This window comes from Neofelis nebulosa, chromosome 14 (genome assembly GCF_028018385.1).
Source record: "Neofelis nebulosa isolate mNeoNeb1 chromosome 14, mNeoNeb1.pri, whole genome shotgun sequence".
Taxonomy (NCBI): Eukaryota; Metazoa; Chordata; class Mammalia; order Carnivora; family Felidae; genus Neofelis; species Neofelis nebulosa.
In genome coordinates, this window is record NC_080795.1 from 82,233,673 (window position 1) to 82,250,422 (window position 16,750).

Genomic DNA, 16,750 nt, shown 5'->3' on the forward strand with positions numbered 1-16,750 from the left:
GTTGCCATCTCCCCCTCAGCGTCAGAGCTAGGTCTGCGCCTCCAGACGGACGGCCACGGGCGCGAATGAGCTCGGAGGACGTGTGGCTTCAGCGTCCTGATGACGTGGACAGCTGCCCGCTGCAGGCACAGCTGGGCGGGGGACAGGAGCCTCCGACGCGGCCGAGGGGCTGAGGTCGGGGACAGAGCTCACCCAGCTGGGGTCACCCTGACGCACACGCACGGTTTTGGAAGTCCGCCGTGTTCCCAAGCTGGACAAACTACCATATGGGATGGTGGAAACTCGTGCACTGGCCCAGATACGACCGCCCCACCCTGCCCGAAGCTCCGTGGGAGTTTAGGATTTGGAGCTGGGGTCCCGAGTCGGGCAGAAGTGTTCCTAGAAGGTCATTCGCTCAGGAGGCTATAGAAGCCATTAGCAAACGGTCACCCCGTCAGCAACATGGGGGACAGGGCTTGCCTCCTTCTGCGCGCAGGAGCGTATGCCTGGCTTCTAGCCACCGAGGTACCCGGTGCCTCTAAAGGTCAGTGGCCAGGCAGGGGCAGGGCGGGAGGCGCTACGGGAGACTGAGTCGTGGAAGGACATCGCTGGTCGGCGTGGCCTCCAGGAACCCGAGAACCACAGCGTAAGAGGAAGCGCGACTCTGGGACCATCCAGCTGGGCCGAGCGCGTCCCCCCAGGTGTCCTTGTCCGGTGTCACCTGAGGACAGCGGGAGCCGTCATCCACACACACCGGTGCTGCATCCCCGGGGGCCAGGAGGGACCAGCCCCTGCTCCGCGGCGCCCCGTGCCCTGGGACGTGAGTAAAGGTCATTTCCGCCCCCCAAGGAACGGGAAGTGACACTGTAGTTTCAGGTCTCACGCCGCAGACGTCATTTTAATCTCTCCGTCCCTGCTGTAGGGAGGGAGAAAGGGCTTGTCCATTTCCCGATAAAATTGAATTAAGAAAAAAAACCCGCTGGAGCCAGCAACGACCTCAGGAGAAAATGTGTGGGGAGGCTGTTTGGAGCCTTGTGTCAAGGCGGTGCCTTTGAAGACAGATCAGACGGGAAGCAAAGAGCATCTGGCCTCTGAAAAATCCCCCCACGATTCAGTGCCTCCGCGGACACACGTAAAATCCTGCAACGACCGTCGAGGCTGAGGAGAGAGTGTGGTGGAGCTGGGGACAGACCTGGCCTGAGCCCCGGCCCCACGCCGTCCCTGTGCCTGCGCCACGGTCCCTCTGCGCCCAGCTGGCTCCTCACGGGAGCGGGGCTGGAGCAGAGTGATGGCACGCCGCACCGCGTGACGGTGGCTAGAAGTCCTCCCCTTCTCACTGGAAGTTTGGGCCGCCTTGGGACAACTGTTACCAAACTGAGAAATCCAATGATTCGTGCCCGTCCTGGCCAAGGAAGAAAGCGGCTGGACGTCCTGACCAAGGGGCAGGCAATGGGGGCCACACACACTAACTCCCAACATTCCATCGCAGTGCTTGGTTTTTTTTTTCAATGTTTATTTTTGAAGGAGAGAGAGACAGAGCATGAGCAGGGGAGGGGCAGAGAGAGAGGGAGACACAGAATCCGAAGCCGGCTCCAGGCTCCGAGCCGTCAGCACAGAGCCCGACGTGGGGCTCGAACCCACAAATGTGAAATCATGACCTGAGCTGAAATTGGAAGCTTAACTGACTGAGCCACCCAGGCGCCCCTAAAAATAATTTTTCAAAAAACTACGTTGAGGGGCACTTGGGTGGCTCAGTCGGTTAAGTGTCCGACTCTTGATTTCGGCTCAGGTCATGATCTCACGGTTGTGAGTTCGAGCCCCACGTCGGGCTCTGTGCTGGCAGAGCTTGGGGTCCTCTCTCTCCCTCTCTGTCCCTCCCCCACTGGTGTGCACTTTCTGTCTCTCAAGATAATCAAATAAACTTTAAAAATATGTTTTTGTAAAAAACAATTTAAGGGGCAGTGGCTCAGTTAGTTGAGCGCCCAATTTCGGCTCAGGTCATGGCCTCTAGGTTCATAAGTTCGAGCCTTGCCTCAGGCTCTGTGCTGACAGCTCGGAGCCTGGAGCCTGCTTCAGAGCCTCTGTCTCCCTCTCTCTCTACCCCTCCCCCTCCTCACACTCTGTCTCTCTCTCAAAAATAAATAAACATTAAAAAAAAAAAAACGAAGTCGATAGACACAGAGAACAGACTGGTGGTTGCCAGAGGCAGGGAAGAAATGTCTGAGCTGTTTTTGTCAGATTTTTTAGTTTAAATAAATTGTTTGTCTTTTTTTTTTTTTGTTTTTAAGTAGTGAAGTCCTGGTCTGGGGTCATAGCAGCAGGAAGAAAGGCCTGGGAAGCTTCCGGAGACATTCAGAGGTGGGACTGGGATGGGGGGGGGGGGGATGGATGAAAGAAGGTCTGAGAAAGAGAGGCATGGGGGCACTCCGGGCTCGGGCTCGGGTTACTGGGGTAATGGAGGTGGCCTTGAAATTTTAAAAAGTCCTTACTGCCGGAGGGAAAGTCCCTTTGCTTTCTCTAGCGGCAGAACTGGGGGGGGGGGGGGGGCGGGGGGAGGGGCAGCTTATCACCAGCAACTCCAGAGCTAAGTCTGTGGCCTCCCCGCCTCCCAGAGGGGCCGTGAAGACGCCTGGACTGCAGGAGGCTGGCAGCCGCTCACCGCAGGTGTGCCCCGGGCTACAGTCCCCAAGCACCGCCCTCCACCACCTAGTGCCTATCTTGGACCCATCCTTCACGGCCACCGAAGGCTGAGCGGGGTAGAGTCCCCCACCCCCACCCCGGAGCCCCCCCTTTTCCCCCACAGCCACCTGCCTTTCAGGCCACCACGTGCTTCAGTCTGCACCGCCTTGTCCCCAATGTCCCCGCCGCCTGGTCCCCTGGGGCCTGTTTCTTTCTTTCTTTCTTTCTTTCTTTCTTTCTTTCTTTCTTTCTTCTTTCTTCTCTCTTTCTTTCTTTCATGTTTATTTTTGAGAGAGAGAGAGAGAGAGAGAGAGACAGTGCGAGCAGGGGAGGGGTAGAGAGAGAGGGAGACACAGAATCCAAACCAGGCTCCAAGCTCCGAGCTGTCAGCATAGACTCCGATGTGGGGCTCGAACCCACAAACAGAGAGACCATGACCTGAGCCGAAGTCAGATGCTTGACCGACTGAGCCACCCAGGCGCCCCTGATCCTTTCTTTTGTTTTGTTTTCCCACGCCAACGGGTCACATGCTGAGGATGTAACAAGATTTAAGGGAGCCACGGATCCCACGATGGCGTGAAAGCCCAATCATCACGCTTACGAACTACAGAAAGATCCCCGGAGCCTGATTCTAAGTGTGAGGGTGAATGATCTTACCGAGGACGGACCGGGGTCAGCCCCAGGGTGACGGGGAGCAGGCCCAGAACCGGCGTCCTGGGTGAAGTGCCCCCAAAAGCACATGCCCACCGGAAGCCTCAGCCTGTGACCTTGTTAGGAAATCGGGTCTTTGCAGGTGCGGTCGTGTCACAGAGGACTGAAGTAAGGCCATCCTGGACTTGGCGGGCCCTCCATCCAATGGGAGTGTCCTTGTAAGAGACAGGGAAGGACTCACAGAGACCTGGGGAGACCACGTGGAGACAGGCCAGAGTTGGAGGGACAGGCCACAAGCCAAGGACACCAGGAGCCCCAGCAGCTGGAAGAGGCAGGAAGCACCCTCCCCCAGAGGCTCGGAGGGAGCATGGCCCTCCACACCCAGAGTTCAGTGTCTGGCTCCAGCCCGGGGAGGGTAGACTTTTGTCATCTGTGGGGCTTTCTCACAGACCAGGGTGCTGACAGCATCTCCGTAGCTTCTCGTGTATTGCAGTCCCCAGGGCCCAGTGGGGGCCAGTTGTCCCCAACATCCTTCTCTGCCTCCAGCTCAGCCCGTGGTCTCTGGGGTCCAGGGCCCCTCAAAACCCTGTTCTCTGTCCCCAGGAAACCTCCTTTCTCCTCACATTCAAACCCTACCCCCCCCCCCCAAAGTGAGAGTCAGGCTTGCCATTCCATTCACTGGGACAGGACAGGGGCCTCCCTGCCCTGGGGATGACATTTTCAGCACAAACATGCCTCCCGTCCACAGGAAGGGGGGGCCTCAGGAAGGAGCCCTCCTGATAGAAAGGCGTCTGGGAACAGACAAGTCACGTGTTCATAATGGGGGACTCACGGCTCAGACGCGTGTGGTGAGGGGTCTGCTCTGGTTTGTTTCACGTGAGGGTATTTCTGATACTTGAGGGGCATAAAGTGGACTTTCACTCATGGTCTACGACACCCACTCCTCATTGGTCCCTATGTGGTCCTCATTTCTTTCTTTCTTTTTAATAATGTGACAACCTTCTGTGAGCTCACCAACCAGCAGGAAGACTAATACTTTGACACTAACTCGCTGCTTCCTGTGAGACCCTTCTCAGTCCCCTCTGCGCCCCTGCACGCCCCTGCCTCCCTGTCCTGGGGGAGTGACACCATGCTCTGGAATCTTCCCCTGATTGTTCTCATTCTCCTCAGATAGATGATTGATAGAGGTGGATGGACGGATGGATGGACGAAAGGATGGATGGATGGACAGACGGATGGACGGACAGACGGATGGATGGATGGACGGACGGACAGATGAATGGATGGATGGATGGACGGATAGACGGAAGGATGGATGGATGGACAGATGGATGGATGGGTGGATGGATGGACAGATGGATGGATGATGGATGGACGGATGGGTGGACAGATGGATGGACAGACGGATGGATGATGGATGGACGGATGGGTGGACAGATGGATGGATGGATGGGGACAGATGGACAAAAGGATGGAAGGACCGACGGATGGATGTTAGGTAGATGACAGACACATAGATAGATGACCTACAGCGTTATTGTCTGTGAAGCTATGCTTGCCCCATCACACTTCTACAGAACAACGGTGTACTTTACATACGAGCGTCAGCTTTATGTACCGTGTCTGGACTCGCGCTGCTAGCCTCCTTCCGAATCGTGTTGTGGCTAACTCACTCCCCACAACTGCCACAGAGCGCTCCATCACGTGACTGTATCACAGCTCATCAACCCAAACCCTGCGATGGTCATTTGGGCTTTCAGACGGCCGCTCTCGCGCACAGAGCGACCATACACATTCTCGCCCGCGTGAGATGTTTCACTGGGAGATGTGAAGCGATTGCTTGGTTCTGGGAACAGACCATCCAGAGAATGCACCACGCTGTGTCCCCGGGCGGGCTGTGCCCCAGGATCTCGGACGCGCGGCGTGCAGGAGAATCTGGCCGTGCACGTGGCCTCCATCATGTGGCCCGATCAGGCTTGTGAACGTTTGCTAACCTGGGGGCAGGACCCTCGTTTGTGGTTGGCATTTCCCCAGCGACTAGTAGAGCTGGACATCTCTCTGCCGTGTGCGTGTCCTCCGCGTGTCACCCGGGGCTCTCCTTGGCTCCGCCCGACCTCCGCAGACTAGAGACGAGAGCTTGGCTTCGGCAGGAGGGCTCCGTGAGGAAACCCAGCGGATTTGAAGGCACGGTAACCAGGCGATCACCGCATGGGACACCGGGGAAGCTCACCAAAGAACGACTTCCTTTCAGATCAGCTAATCTTCAAGCCTTCCCAGCCGTGCTTGCTCGGGTAGACCAGCGCTCCCCTCCGAGGTCTCTTCTGGATCGAGAGCCCTGACCTCGTTGCTTCGGGAAGGTGACTGTCTTTCTGATCATCCGTGCGTCTCCTTGCCCACCTGGGGCCACGGGTTGCTAGGTCCCCAAGTTAGGGGACGAGGGCCCGGTGCTCTGGAGGGAGCCCGGATATTCCCTTCAGAACAGGGAGGCCTGGGGAGAAGGCCAGTTGGGGAGAACCGGGGCCGAGGGGCAGTGTTGACACTGAGGGATCCAGTCCATAGCAGGGTCCCCCGACACCTGCACGCCTCACAGCTGCCCTGTCAGCCGCCTTTTCTCAGTGACCCACGACTCATGACTTGTCCCTCAGGTAAGTCATTTTCCATCTTGTGTTTTATTCATTCATTCAGCGACACTGCCGATGGCCTGCAGGGGTCTGGCCTGGGAGGTGAGTAGGGGTCTCTGCCCAGGGAAGGGTCGGGGTTCTTGCTCCAAGTGCGTGAACTCCCAGCAAGCAGCCCACCTGGGAGGATGGGGAGCAGCCCCCCTAACGCTGATGCCCTCCCCACACAAGCCAGGCAAACGGCTGGGCAAAGCGGCCGGTGCAGACCAAACCCCCAGCCTCACTTCTGCCTCCGGACCCTCCCACACACCCACGGAGTCACCTGGCTGGACAGACACTCGTGCGTTTCCCCAAACCTCTCCCCGGCCCTCACCCGGCCAGCGTCAAGACCAGCATGGGATCAGGGGGACTTGGGCACAGTGGGGGACAGGCGACACTTGCCTTTAGCCTAGGAATTCTGGAACTTCAGACTCTCGCCCACAGACTCTCGTCCTCATTCCCGTCCAGCACACGAGGGCCCCGCCCCGCATCTCCCCATCCTCCAGGACGTCCCCCTGGGTGACGTCAGCCTGGACAGCCGTGAGCTTGTCACCGGTTCCACCTGTCCCAACCTCCTCCTCGCCTGTGCCCTGACCTGGCGACCCTCCCCCGGGCCCGGCACGGGCCATCCCTTTCCTGAGCCCTCACTCTCCCCACATCCCTCATCGCTGAGTCCTACTGCCCTAGACAGGCACCAACCCCAGTCACATGCCCCAGACCCCGGACCTCCAGGCCTTCCCCTAGCTCCACACGGTGGCCCGCTGGCCCTTCTGGGAACGTGGATCTGAGCCCGTGACTCGGATACACGGTCAGCTCTTGGCTGCCCACAGGTTGCAGTTCAAAGGTGTCCAGGCCCGGGTTCCTGAAATTTGGGCTCCTCAGGCTTGAACTCGGTCAATCATTGTCTCCCTTGCCCCTGACAAGCGTGCTGGCCGCAAGGCCCACCTGTCGAGCCCTCCAGAAGCTCAAGGCTGGCAGCGCGTGGTCTCCCCGGGAGGACCCAGGCCCCTTGCCCAAGTGGTGAGGCCCACGCCCTCCCCCTCCTCACTCGGGGTCACTTTTCATAAACGTTCCTCAGACTTCGGCCTCGGCCAGCACAGACAAATGCGTCAGCCGCTGGCAGGGAGCAGGACGGGGGAGCGACTCCTGAAACGTGTAACACGACTGCGTCCCCCCGACGGCAGAGCCCCACTGAGGGGACAACCCTCTGCTGTCACCGCCCCTGGGGCAGCGCGACCGCCATTCCCGCCAGAGTGACCCTCTGGCTCAGCGAGGCCAGCTGGAGGTGGGGGGGGGGGGGATGGACACCTGACAGTGTCTGAACACAAGGGTACGTGAAGCAGGCCCAGCAGACAGGAAGCAGAGACAGAACGGGAGCTGGAAAGCGAGGGCTGGGGGAGCCCGTCTGCGCCGGTGTGGACACGCCGCGCCCGCGAGGCCTCTCGGGACAACAAGTCAACCGCCCACGACTCGTGTGTACAAAGGACGCGGAGGGCGGAACTATGGCCACATCGCCCCATCCTCGCACAGACACCTGGAGGCACAGGGGGGACAGGGCAGGAGATGCGGGGGCCACGCCTCCCACCTGCTTATGGCGGGAACGCAGCACCTGCTCAAAAACTTAAGTTAAAAGAAAACGGAGAAGCCCCTGGCCTAATTCCCAGGCCCAGGGTCCCTGCGCCCCCTGCCCCGGGGCTGCCCCGTCCCAGCAGCCCCCTCAAGGAAGGGTAAGGAGGCCCCCGGGGAAGGAGAGCGGGCCCCTCTGGGTACCGGCACGGGACCAGGGCCAGGGCCATCTGCCCGCTGCTCGCTCCCGGGGCCTAGAGCCTAGCGCTTAGCTCCCAAAAGTGGAAAACGAATCTGGAAACACGTGACACTGGGGGCCTGCTGCTGCCACCTGTCCCGGCGCCCCCCCCCCCCCCCCGTGTGCTGTGGGCGCGGGTGCTGCAGATTCCTGGAGCCGGAACCGGGCACTTCAGTCGGGATCTCGGTGCAGGGCCTGGGCGCCTGCGACCAAAGCCCTCCGCTGACAGGTTCCCACGGCCACGGGGAGGCGTGACTTCCTTCCCCACCTCGGGGAAAGGTCCGCTTCCCTGCAATGCCAAACTCAAGGACCTGTGGGTCCCCAGTGTGCAGATGCTGGGTGGAGGTGGCGGATACCCGGCGACGTCCCACGTAAATGTCCCTCCAGTGGAACAGGAAGAAGCAGGGGTGCCTGGGGGCTTCGGCCAGCTCGGCCCTCTCCACCAACGGTTAGCAGCACTGGCCGTGTGCAGGGCTGAGCCAGCAGTGCCCTGGGGCCCCAGGAGACGGAAGCACCCGAGGTGGGGGCCGAGGGACACGAGATACAGACCGGACGGACCGGACGAGGCACCGGCGTCCTCAGGGGGCTGGGGGCACAGGCCAGGGGGAAGGGTGGGAGAGAGACCACCCGGAGAGGTTGCGCTTCAGAGAAGCCCTCAGGTCCGGGGAAGGGGGGCTTGGCGGAATAGGGGAGGGGTCAAGGGCAAGCCTCAAGTCCACCCCCCACCCCCCACCCCCGGCTCTTCCAGCCCTGCTGCCGGACCAGCACTCTGCCAGCTGGAACAGGGTTCCTCTGCTTGCAAACACCGCCCCTCCCTCATGAGCTGGGAGTCCCCACATCACAAACGAGGCTCAGAGCGGGGGCAGGACTTGGTCCGGGTCACACAGCAAGAGGCATCTGAGCCCCAGCCTTCCCTGCAAACGCACTGACGGTTTCCAAATGTCCGTGTCTTACTTACCTCTTCCAGGTCTGCTTCCTGGGGGTCTGACCGGGCTGAGACCAGTGCAAACGAGGAGGTGGACAGGTCCCGCACCCCCCGGGTGAGGACGTGGGGGGGGGGCGGGCACAGGGCACCCACTGACCCTGCCGATGCCCTGGGCCCACACCGGACTCCCCCAGACCCCCCCAGGAGGCCCTGGGGAAGGTGAACTCCACCGACGCCCTCCCCAGCCAGACTGCTCCAGAGCGTGGGCTGTGCCTGTGACCTCTGTGAGGCTGCCAAAATCCTGAGCTCACCTCCAGGGATGACGTCCAAAGGACTACAGACAGATCCCAGCCATGAATCTGACGCAGCTCTCCTGACCAAGTACGGCGGGGGCGGGGGGGGGGGGGGGTGTCAGGCGACGGTCTGGAAGAACCCTGCACCATGACACCCACCACAGCTCGTTTGTCACAAAAGCCAGGGTGCCTAACCATCCGGAGGTCCGGCGACAGAACCCGCTGTCTCGACTACTCATTAAATGAGCAGATAGGGAGTTCTAGCAACAAATGGTGAAAGGCTGTTTCTTTAAAACTCATCAGCCATTCCTCACGGAAAAGAATCTAATTGAGATATGAATAAATAAAGAGCCTCAGCTGAATAAGGACTGGTTTTCAAGTCCACAAGCAAACTTCGATTCGAGGTGCCGCGGGAAAGGCCTGCCATTAACACAGACGCGCCCCACGGCAGTGTCATTACTCAGCCGCTCTGCGGGTCCCGGCTAAGGCAACAGCAGCAAAAATTGAGTAAGCAGCAAACACACTGAGAAAGCATAGTCGAAATTATCTCCGTTCGGCGGCGGCCTGGTCGTGCACCTGAAAGTGCCAGGAGTGGAGTTGACGAAGGTCAAGTGTCGGAAAATCAGCCTCCCCTTAGTCTTGTGGCCGTGCTGTTTGCGGCGGCCCCCAGGTCACCCCACCCCGCCCGCACCTTGCTGGCAGTCCCTGAGCCCGAGCCCCGCTTCTCTGCAATTTGGGAGCTGCATTCTGCAGCCTCCCAGCCCCCAGGGTGGCCCCCCCCCGTCTGGTTCTGCCAGGGAGACGCTCCCGGACGACACGGCCAGAGACCGCGCAGGAGGGCCAAGAGGCAGCGGGAAGCCGGCCAGCTCGCCGCCCGGAGCAGCGCCCCGGCCCTGCCACACCGCAGCGTGGGCACTCAGCCCCCAACCCAGGTGAACGAGGCGCGGAACTTTAATCCTTCTGCCACAATTTTTCCCTCCAGACCCATCTTACCGGGGGGAAATTCCTGACGTCTTGGCCAACGTGGAACACCGCCTCTCCTCTTTCCCCCCGGGGCCGCGTCCCGTGGGGGGCAGGCTGGCCGATCTGGTCTTTGCACAGCGACCAGGGCGCCCAGGCTGTACCCGGACGGCCGTCACTCCTGCCGGCGCGGGCGCACCCTGACCGTCATCCCCAGGCCATATCACATCTTGGTGGCCTGAGGCTGTCTCCAGGCGACCCGGGCCAGCTCCAGCCAGGACCACTCAGAGGTCCTGCCCCTCGGGAACCTGTCTCTGGGGTCCACCCCCCTACCCTGGCTCCTTCCAGCCCCTCTGCCTTCTCAGCCCAGGAGCATCTCTGTCTCGTCTGAGGAAGATTCCTCTCTCCCTCCCCGACTTCAAAGGGGCTTCTCTGCAGACTCCTTCTCTGTGTCTTGTCCTGTCTCAGAGACACCGGTGGCCCCGTGGGTGGTGGCTCCCAGAAACATGGAGGCCGGTGATCCAGGGGCTGCTTCAGTCATCTGCCCTCCTGACACCTGAAGCCCCCAGCCATCCTGCTTTTTATTTTAATTCTTTTAAGTTTATTTATTTTTGAAGGAGAGACACAGCGTGAGCGGGAGAGGGGCAGAGAGAGGGGAAGACACAGAATCCGAAGCAGCTCCAGGCTCCGAGCTGTCAGCACAGAGCCCAACACAGGGCTCGAACCCACAAACCACGAGATCACGACCCGAGCCGAAGTCGCCTGCTCAACCGACTGAGCCTCCCAGGCGCCCCCCAGCCGTCCTGCTTCAATGAAGGCCAGGTAGGGGGTGGGCACTTCTGGAAAGAACGGCACGAAGAAAATGAAAAACATCAGGTCACCACACCGAAAATGAGCAGCTTGGTTTACAGCAAAGGGGGAAATTCCACTTACAACGCCCCCCAAAGCTACAAGTTGCCGAGCAGTAAATACGCCGAAGAAGATACAAGTCGCAGAGGAAGAAAACGAAATCGCCAAGGGGCATATGGGGCAGTCGGCTGCGCGGTGAGACCTCAAACCGGGACCACGACCCCGCGTCACCCCCAAACAGGCGAAATTCCAGTCGCCCCTCCGAGGCCCTTCTGGAAGTGGACAAGTGGATCCTAACATTCACCTGGAAGAATAAACGGTGAGGAGCAGCGACCTTCTGAAAAGAGGCGCTGCCTCAGCAGCTCTGGAACTCGCTGTGAAGCCGCCAGAAGCAAAGCGCCCGGCGGGGCCCCGACGCGAGGCGGGGCGGGGCCCCGACGCGAGGCGGGTCGGACCCGCACAGACGCGGGTGCCGCGCGCTGTTACCAAGGTGGCACTTCACGTCAACGGCGGAAAGACGGGCTCTTCGATGGGTGGCACTGAGACACAACGGCCATTTACTTCAAAGAAGTCCTGCCACATCGTGGACGAGCCCCGGGGGGCCTGGCTGTCTGCAGGTAGCGGCCATCGCGATAACAGCACCAGAATATGAGGACTGTCTTCCCAAGGTCAGGGCACAGGAGGCCCTCGTAAGATCCAGAAAGCACAACAATTAGCTTGGACCACACAGAACATGAGGACGTGCACGCGAGGACGGCGAGGACACCAGGACACAGGACCGTGGGAAGGATGGCACCTAACACACAAAAGGGTCCCTAAGTCTGTAAGAAAACACAAGGGCCACAACACAAGGGCCACAAGTCGTGACAAACTAGTGAGACGTTCAACCTCGCAAATGCGTTTTCCAGTGGAAATCAGGGCAAGGGTCCGTTCGGTCTCCCAGACTGACGGAAGCTCCTCGAAGAAGAGGGGCCCACGGTGAGGGGTGGGAGGAGTGGGGAGGGGACACGGCTTCCTTCCCTTCTTTGGGGGCCATCTCCTTCCATGCGGATGCTCTCCTGGCTCAGCCACCCGCTTCCTGAGTCCCCTAGAGAGTCACTCGACTGCATGAGGACACGAGGACGAGGGCAGTCACGCTGGTCACACAGGGTGCTGGTGAAAGAACGGACCCCTCGCCTTCGGGTGAGAGGCGGTTCGGGGGAGTACTACGCACACCCCGAAAGCAAAAGCTCTGTGTAGATCCGGAAGGGTGTCCTTGGCCAGTTCTTCAGAAAAACACCCCAAGGGCGCACGGGTTCACCAGCGCTGTCCACGTGCCCAGCCAGACCAAGCGCCCCCCGCAGCCGGTGGGGCTCAGCCCCACGAGGACAGCTCGTCAAGGTGGAGACCGCTCGCAGGCCCTCGGACGCGCGGGCCCAGACTTCGAGGCGGCAGCTTGGAAGCAGAGGGGAGACGTCAGAGCAGGGGCTCCAGGCCATGCTGCCCCCGGAGCCCCCCGTCCTCGAATCACACAGCACGCTGAGAGCGCTGGGAGGGGCTCCCCACTTGTGTTTTGCACACTCCCCACGCAAAGATGGCCCGAAAAGTTGGTCGGAACCCCGTGTCCGGGGGAGGGGGGAGGGGGGGCCTCATCCTCCCGATGTGTCCGCGGCCTCCACTGCTCAGGGTCCTCACCGGCACCAGCGTCCGGCACCTGAATCCTCAAGCTGCCGTCTTGCGGGTCACCCGCCCACGGGGCCCAGTCCCCACGCTCCCCAAAGCACCAGACCCACGCGGTGGGTAGCACACTTTACTGAGTTTGGGGAGGGGCGGGGACAGGTACATTGCAGAGCAAGCTTCAAACCGAGCAGGAGACAAGTCCCCGGCTGTCTGCACCAGCAGGAAGTTGGCTCCGGTCTCCAGCGACCCCTCTCCTCTCTGGCTCACCCTGGACTCCCAGATCCCTCTCCCTCGCTCACGCCGGGGAGCCCCAGGAGGAATTCCGCTGCCAGCCCTCCGTGAAAGCACGGTTCTTGCCTGGGAGTCCAGGACCCGGGAGCGACCACGGCCTGGGTCAGCCACCGGGGGAGGAGAAAGAACTGGGCAGAGGTCGAAGCCCTGAGAAAGCCCGGAGTGGCCGCCAAGCATCACGCGGTGTGCCCGGGCCATACGACGACCCCCGCAGCCCGGCAGGTGTGGGAGGTTGGGTTGGACTCAGGGTGCAGGGGCAAAACCGCAGACCCACCGCGGGAGCAGGCAGCGCGTGGTTCCCGAAGATTCACCTACACGTCCTCCCCTGCCGCCTCCCACCCGCAGCACCCAGTCTGTCTGGGGCATCCCACACGGGGCTTCCTCGGCCCCTGGTGGGCAGGCTGGCCTCCAGGACTCTGCCCAAGGTGGCGCCCCGCTCAGATTGGGGGGCAGGGAGTGTCTGCTAAGGGGCAATTCTGGGCACGACTGTGCTCCCAACAGCTCAGAGGGGAGCCGGCGCCCCCAGTCTGATCACGCCAAGGCCATGCGAAAGAACAGGAGGAGACACAGGGGCGTGTGTCCGCTGGACACGGAGGGCCGAGTGGTGTGCACCCAGACGTGAGTGCGCATGGGCTGGGGCACCCCGAGCTGGCGTGACGTAAACGTTTCAGTGCGCACCTGCGGACGCTTCGGGAGCGTGTGGCTACGTGCGCGCGGGTGCGGGAGCAGAGCACAGCCCTCCAGACACGGGTGTGTGTTAGTGTGCGTGTTCCCACGTCTGGTGTCCGCGTGCACACGCGCATGGTTCTAAGACCTCATCCTCGTGTCCCGGCCGTGACTCTGTCCACTCCAGCCTCCCCACAGCTGCTTCCGAGGCCCGAGGCCCCCCCCCGCAGGCAGCCCAGCACACGCACGCACGCACGCACGCACGCACGAGCCCCCAGTCCCGGTGCCTCAAGCCCTCTGCCCGCGCGTCCTCCGTCGGGACTCGTCCCCACCCCTCGGCCAGCCCCACCCCCACCCCCAGGCTCAGACCCACGTGTCTGGACCAGAAGCGACTTTATTTCTCCGGCGGAAGATGCCCTCACAGCCAGGCTGTGGGGCTGGGCCTGGCTCTGCCTGCCTTTCCCTCGGAGACCTGGGGGTCCCAGCCCCCAGCCTGCACCCCCGGGGCCCGGAGACGTCCTGCCGGCTGGGACTCGGAGCTGGTGGAGAGAGAGGGAGGCCTCGAGTCTCAGGGAGGGGGGTCAGCTGGAAGCCCTGTGGGAGGGGGAGGGCCTCAGGGCCTCAGGGCCCAGCCCAGAGGAGGGCCGGCCCCAGGCTGAGCAGCAGCCCCCCGGTCAGGGCCCAGGGGCCACCCCCCGCCCTCGGCCCCCCCCCGTTGCACAGATCCGTCCCGCAGCAGTCCACATCGACTTGTAAGATCCCAGAGTTAATGAAGCCCATCAGATAGTCCGAGAAGAAGTGCCGCTTAACGAAGTCGCAGGACGAGGCGCACATCTTGTTCACGGAATGGTCCTTCCTGCCTGGGGCAGAGCGGGGAGAGCCTGGGGCGGGAGCCGCACCTGCGCCCTCTTCCTCCTGCCCCTCACGGGACCCACCCACGCCGCCTCAACTTCACGCAGAGGGCCACGGAGAGGGCCACGGAGGGGGCCTGGGCAGGAGCGATGCCGCTCATGGTCACACAGCAAGGCAGTGTCCTACCCACAGACCCACACTCTTATCCACGGCCGGAGGGGCTCAGAGGACGCCCCCAACCGCCCCCTGCCGGGCCCAGGTCCCGACTCACTGCTGCTGGGGTCGGTGATCCGGACGCTGGCGCACACCGTGTCCGACGGCTGGCACTGCTTCGGGGTGCAGTGGCTCGAGTTGGTGGTCAGGGTGCAGTCGTGGCACCACAGGCCGTGAGCTGCGCAGGGCACGAGGACGCGGATGAGCAGAGGAGCTGAGGCCCAAGCTGGCCCGTGTGTGCCCCACTCCCCTGGCCACCGAGGCTGCTCCCGGGAGGACCGCGCAGCTCCAGGAGGCCAAGCACCACACCCCCCTCGCCGACCAGCGGTGACCAGGCCAGACTGGCCCCCGGAGGTCAGGCCCTGGGAGAACCGCGGTGCCTTCTGGGCAATCTGCGGGGAGGCTCCCAGCCGCCGGAACTCCGGAAGCCCCTGGGCACCCTCCGAGCCCCCCCCCCCCCCACATACACACGTGTGCACACATGCACGCACACACCAGCCACACACACCTCACACTTATGGGGCTTTCCCGCAGGCTCCTGCACGCTCCCACACCTCCCCGCACAGTTCGGTCGGTTCCAAGCCAGGAAGGACTTGCTGGGAGGCCAGGTGGGGGCTCTGAGAAGCGATGGGGCGCATGAGGGGGCGTCTGTGCGGGGCTAGCCCACGGTACAAGGGCGGGCAGGAGCCAGGAGGGCCCCGTGCGGCTGGGGCTCGGGCCGGAGCACCGTGAGTCAAAGCGACGGGCGCGAGGGCCCGGCTGGGGTCGCCGGGGTCGGGAGCGGGTGTGGACGTGACGGGCACCGTCGGAGGATGGCGGCCCCACAGCCCGGCTCTCCCGGAGACCCGGCCCAGCCCCGCGGGCCGCCCCCAGACTCACCGGGCGCAGAGCACAGCAGGGCGGCCAGCAGCACCAGGCCCAGGCCGTTCATGGCTGCAGGCGGCATGCTCCAGGCGGGCCTCGGGAAGGCGCGGGGGTTGTGGGCGGAGGTCCTCCGGGGCGCAGGCCTGGCAAGGAGACGCCTCGGTCAGGGGTCCCCGCCGCCCGCCGGACCCAAGCCCCCCCCCCCTTCCTTTTGCGGCCCCGGAGCGCAACCTCCGCCTCGAAATCCCGGGAGGGGAGGAAGGTCCGCTAGCTCGCGAAGCCCTACCCCCAGCCCATCCCCCAGAGCGTCCACCATCACAGCATCCCCTCCGGGGAGAACAGGTCCGCCGTCTCGGGCAGGGTGACAGCTCGAAATGCCCCCAACCCGCGCCGGGAACCTGTGGGGGGCGGGGGGAGGGTCGGGGGCAGCGCGTCTTCTCCCTGGGGAGCGGCAGGTGCGTCCGGAGAGAAAAGGGCAAGACAAGGTGCGAGCAGGCCGTACCTGCCCATGGGGGAGGGGCGCGCGCCACGTCCCCACCCCCACCCCTGGGCTGGGGGACCGGGAGCCCCGGGCCGAGCCCCCGCCCCTCGCCTCCAGCGCGCGCCCGGGCGCTCACCGGAGGTCGAGGCGTGGAGCGCGGGCTTCGGGTCGGGGGCGCACTCACATCCCTGGGGGGGGGATCGCGGCTCCGGGGCTCCGGGAGGCGCGGGGAGCGGTGCCCTTCGGTCTCCCTGCGGACCGGAACCCGGGCGCAGCCTTGTCTTTCGGGGAACGCAGCCGCAGACGCGGACCCCGCGCGAGGGGCGGAGCGGAGCCGGGGCGGGGGCGCGCGGGGGGCGGGGGCGGCGGGAGAAGGGCGGGCTGGGCGCCCGGGGCTCTGGGCCCCGGCGGGTCTCCGTCCCGGGCCGTCCGCGCCCCTCGACAGCCAGCGCCCGGCCCGCGCGTCCGCCCCCTCCGGTGCCGGCTCCCTCCGCGGCTGTCCCGCGCGCCCCTCCCCCGGCGCGGGCGAGAGCCCTTCCCCCTCCGCTTGGCGGAGATCCCCTCGAAATTTCTCGGAAGAACGTTTACTGCGAAAGGAAGCGAGCGAAACGCACAAAGACGCAGGGACGGAGGCGGGTAACAGCGGAGGTGATTCGCTCAGGCCCTCGTTCGCAGACTCCCAGCGAAGGGCCCTTCCCCAGGCCAGCCGTCCAAGCTTCGATGGTTTGCGGGTGCGCACCCCCGCCCCGCCCGGACCGGGAGCAGCCGTGACCACCCCCACCCGCTGCCACATCCACATCCGAGGCGCCAGTCCCAAATGCTGGTCTCGGCGTTCAATGCCCTCCGCCGCCTGCTTGGCCCGTTTCTCAGCTTTGTCTCTCGCCTTCCCGCCGCACAAAGTTTTTGAGTGCTGTGTCTTCGCACCCG

At 63.1% G+C, this 16,750-nt stretch overlaps 1 protein-coding gene and 1 non-coding gene across 3 annotated transcripts; both read right to left on the minus strand.

Moving 5' to 3' along the window:
• Window positions 1-3,171: 3,171 nt before the first annotated feature.
• LOC131495172 (small nucleolar RNA U13) lies at window positions 3,172-3,274 on the minus strand. Its single transcript, XR_009253810.1, has one exon. It is a non-coding gene; the product is annotated as a small nucleolar RNA U13 (small nucleolar RNA).
• Window positions 3,275-13,789: 10,515 nt separating this feature from the next.
• Window positions 13,790-16,533, minus strand: LOC131494738 (lymphocyte antigen 6H). 2 transcript variants are annotated; one of them, XM_058699293.1, is made up of 5 exons: window positions 16,438-16,533; window positions 15,960-16,074; window positions 15,358-15,485; window positions 14,537-14,656; window positions 13,790-14,273 (listed from the first exon to the last, which is right to left on the minus strand). In XM_058699293.1, the coding sequence occupies exons 3-5, from the start codon at window positions 15,422-15,424 to the stop codon at window positions 14,035-14,037; spliced, it is 426 nt and encodes a 141-aa protein (XP_058555276.1). In that variant the 5' UTR covers window positions 15,425-15,485; window positions 15,960-16,074; window positions 16,438-16,533; the 3' UTR covers window positions 13,790-14,034. The 2 variants fall into 2 exon arrangements, with proteins under 2 accessions (XP_058555276.1, XP_058555275.1); XM_058699292.1 differs by lacking the exon at window positions 16,438-16,533 and having other exon boundaries at window positions 15,960-16,359.
• Between the last annotated feature and the right edge of the window lie 217 nt (window positions 16,534-16,750).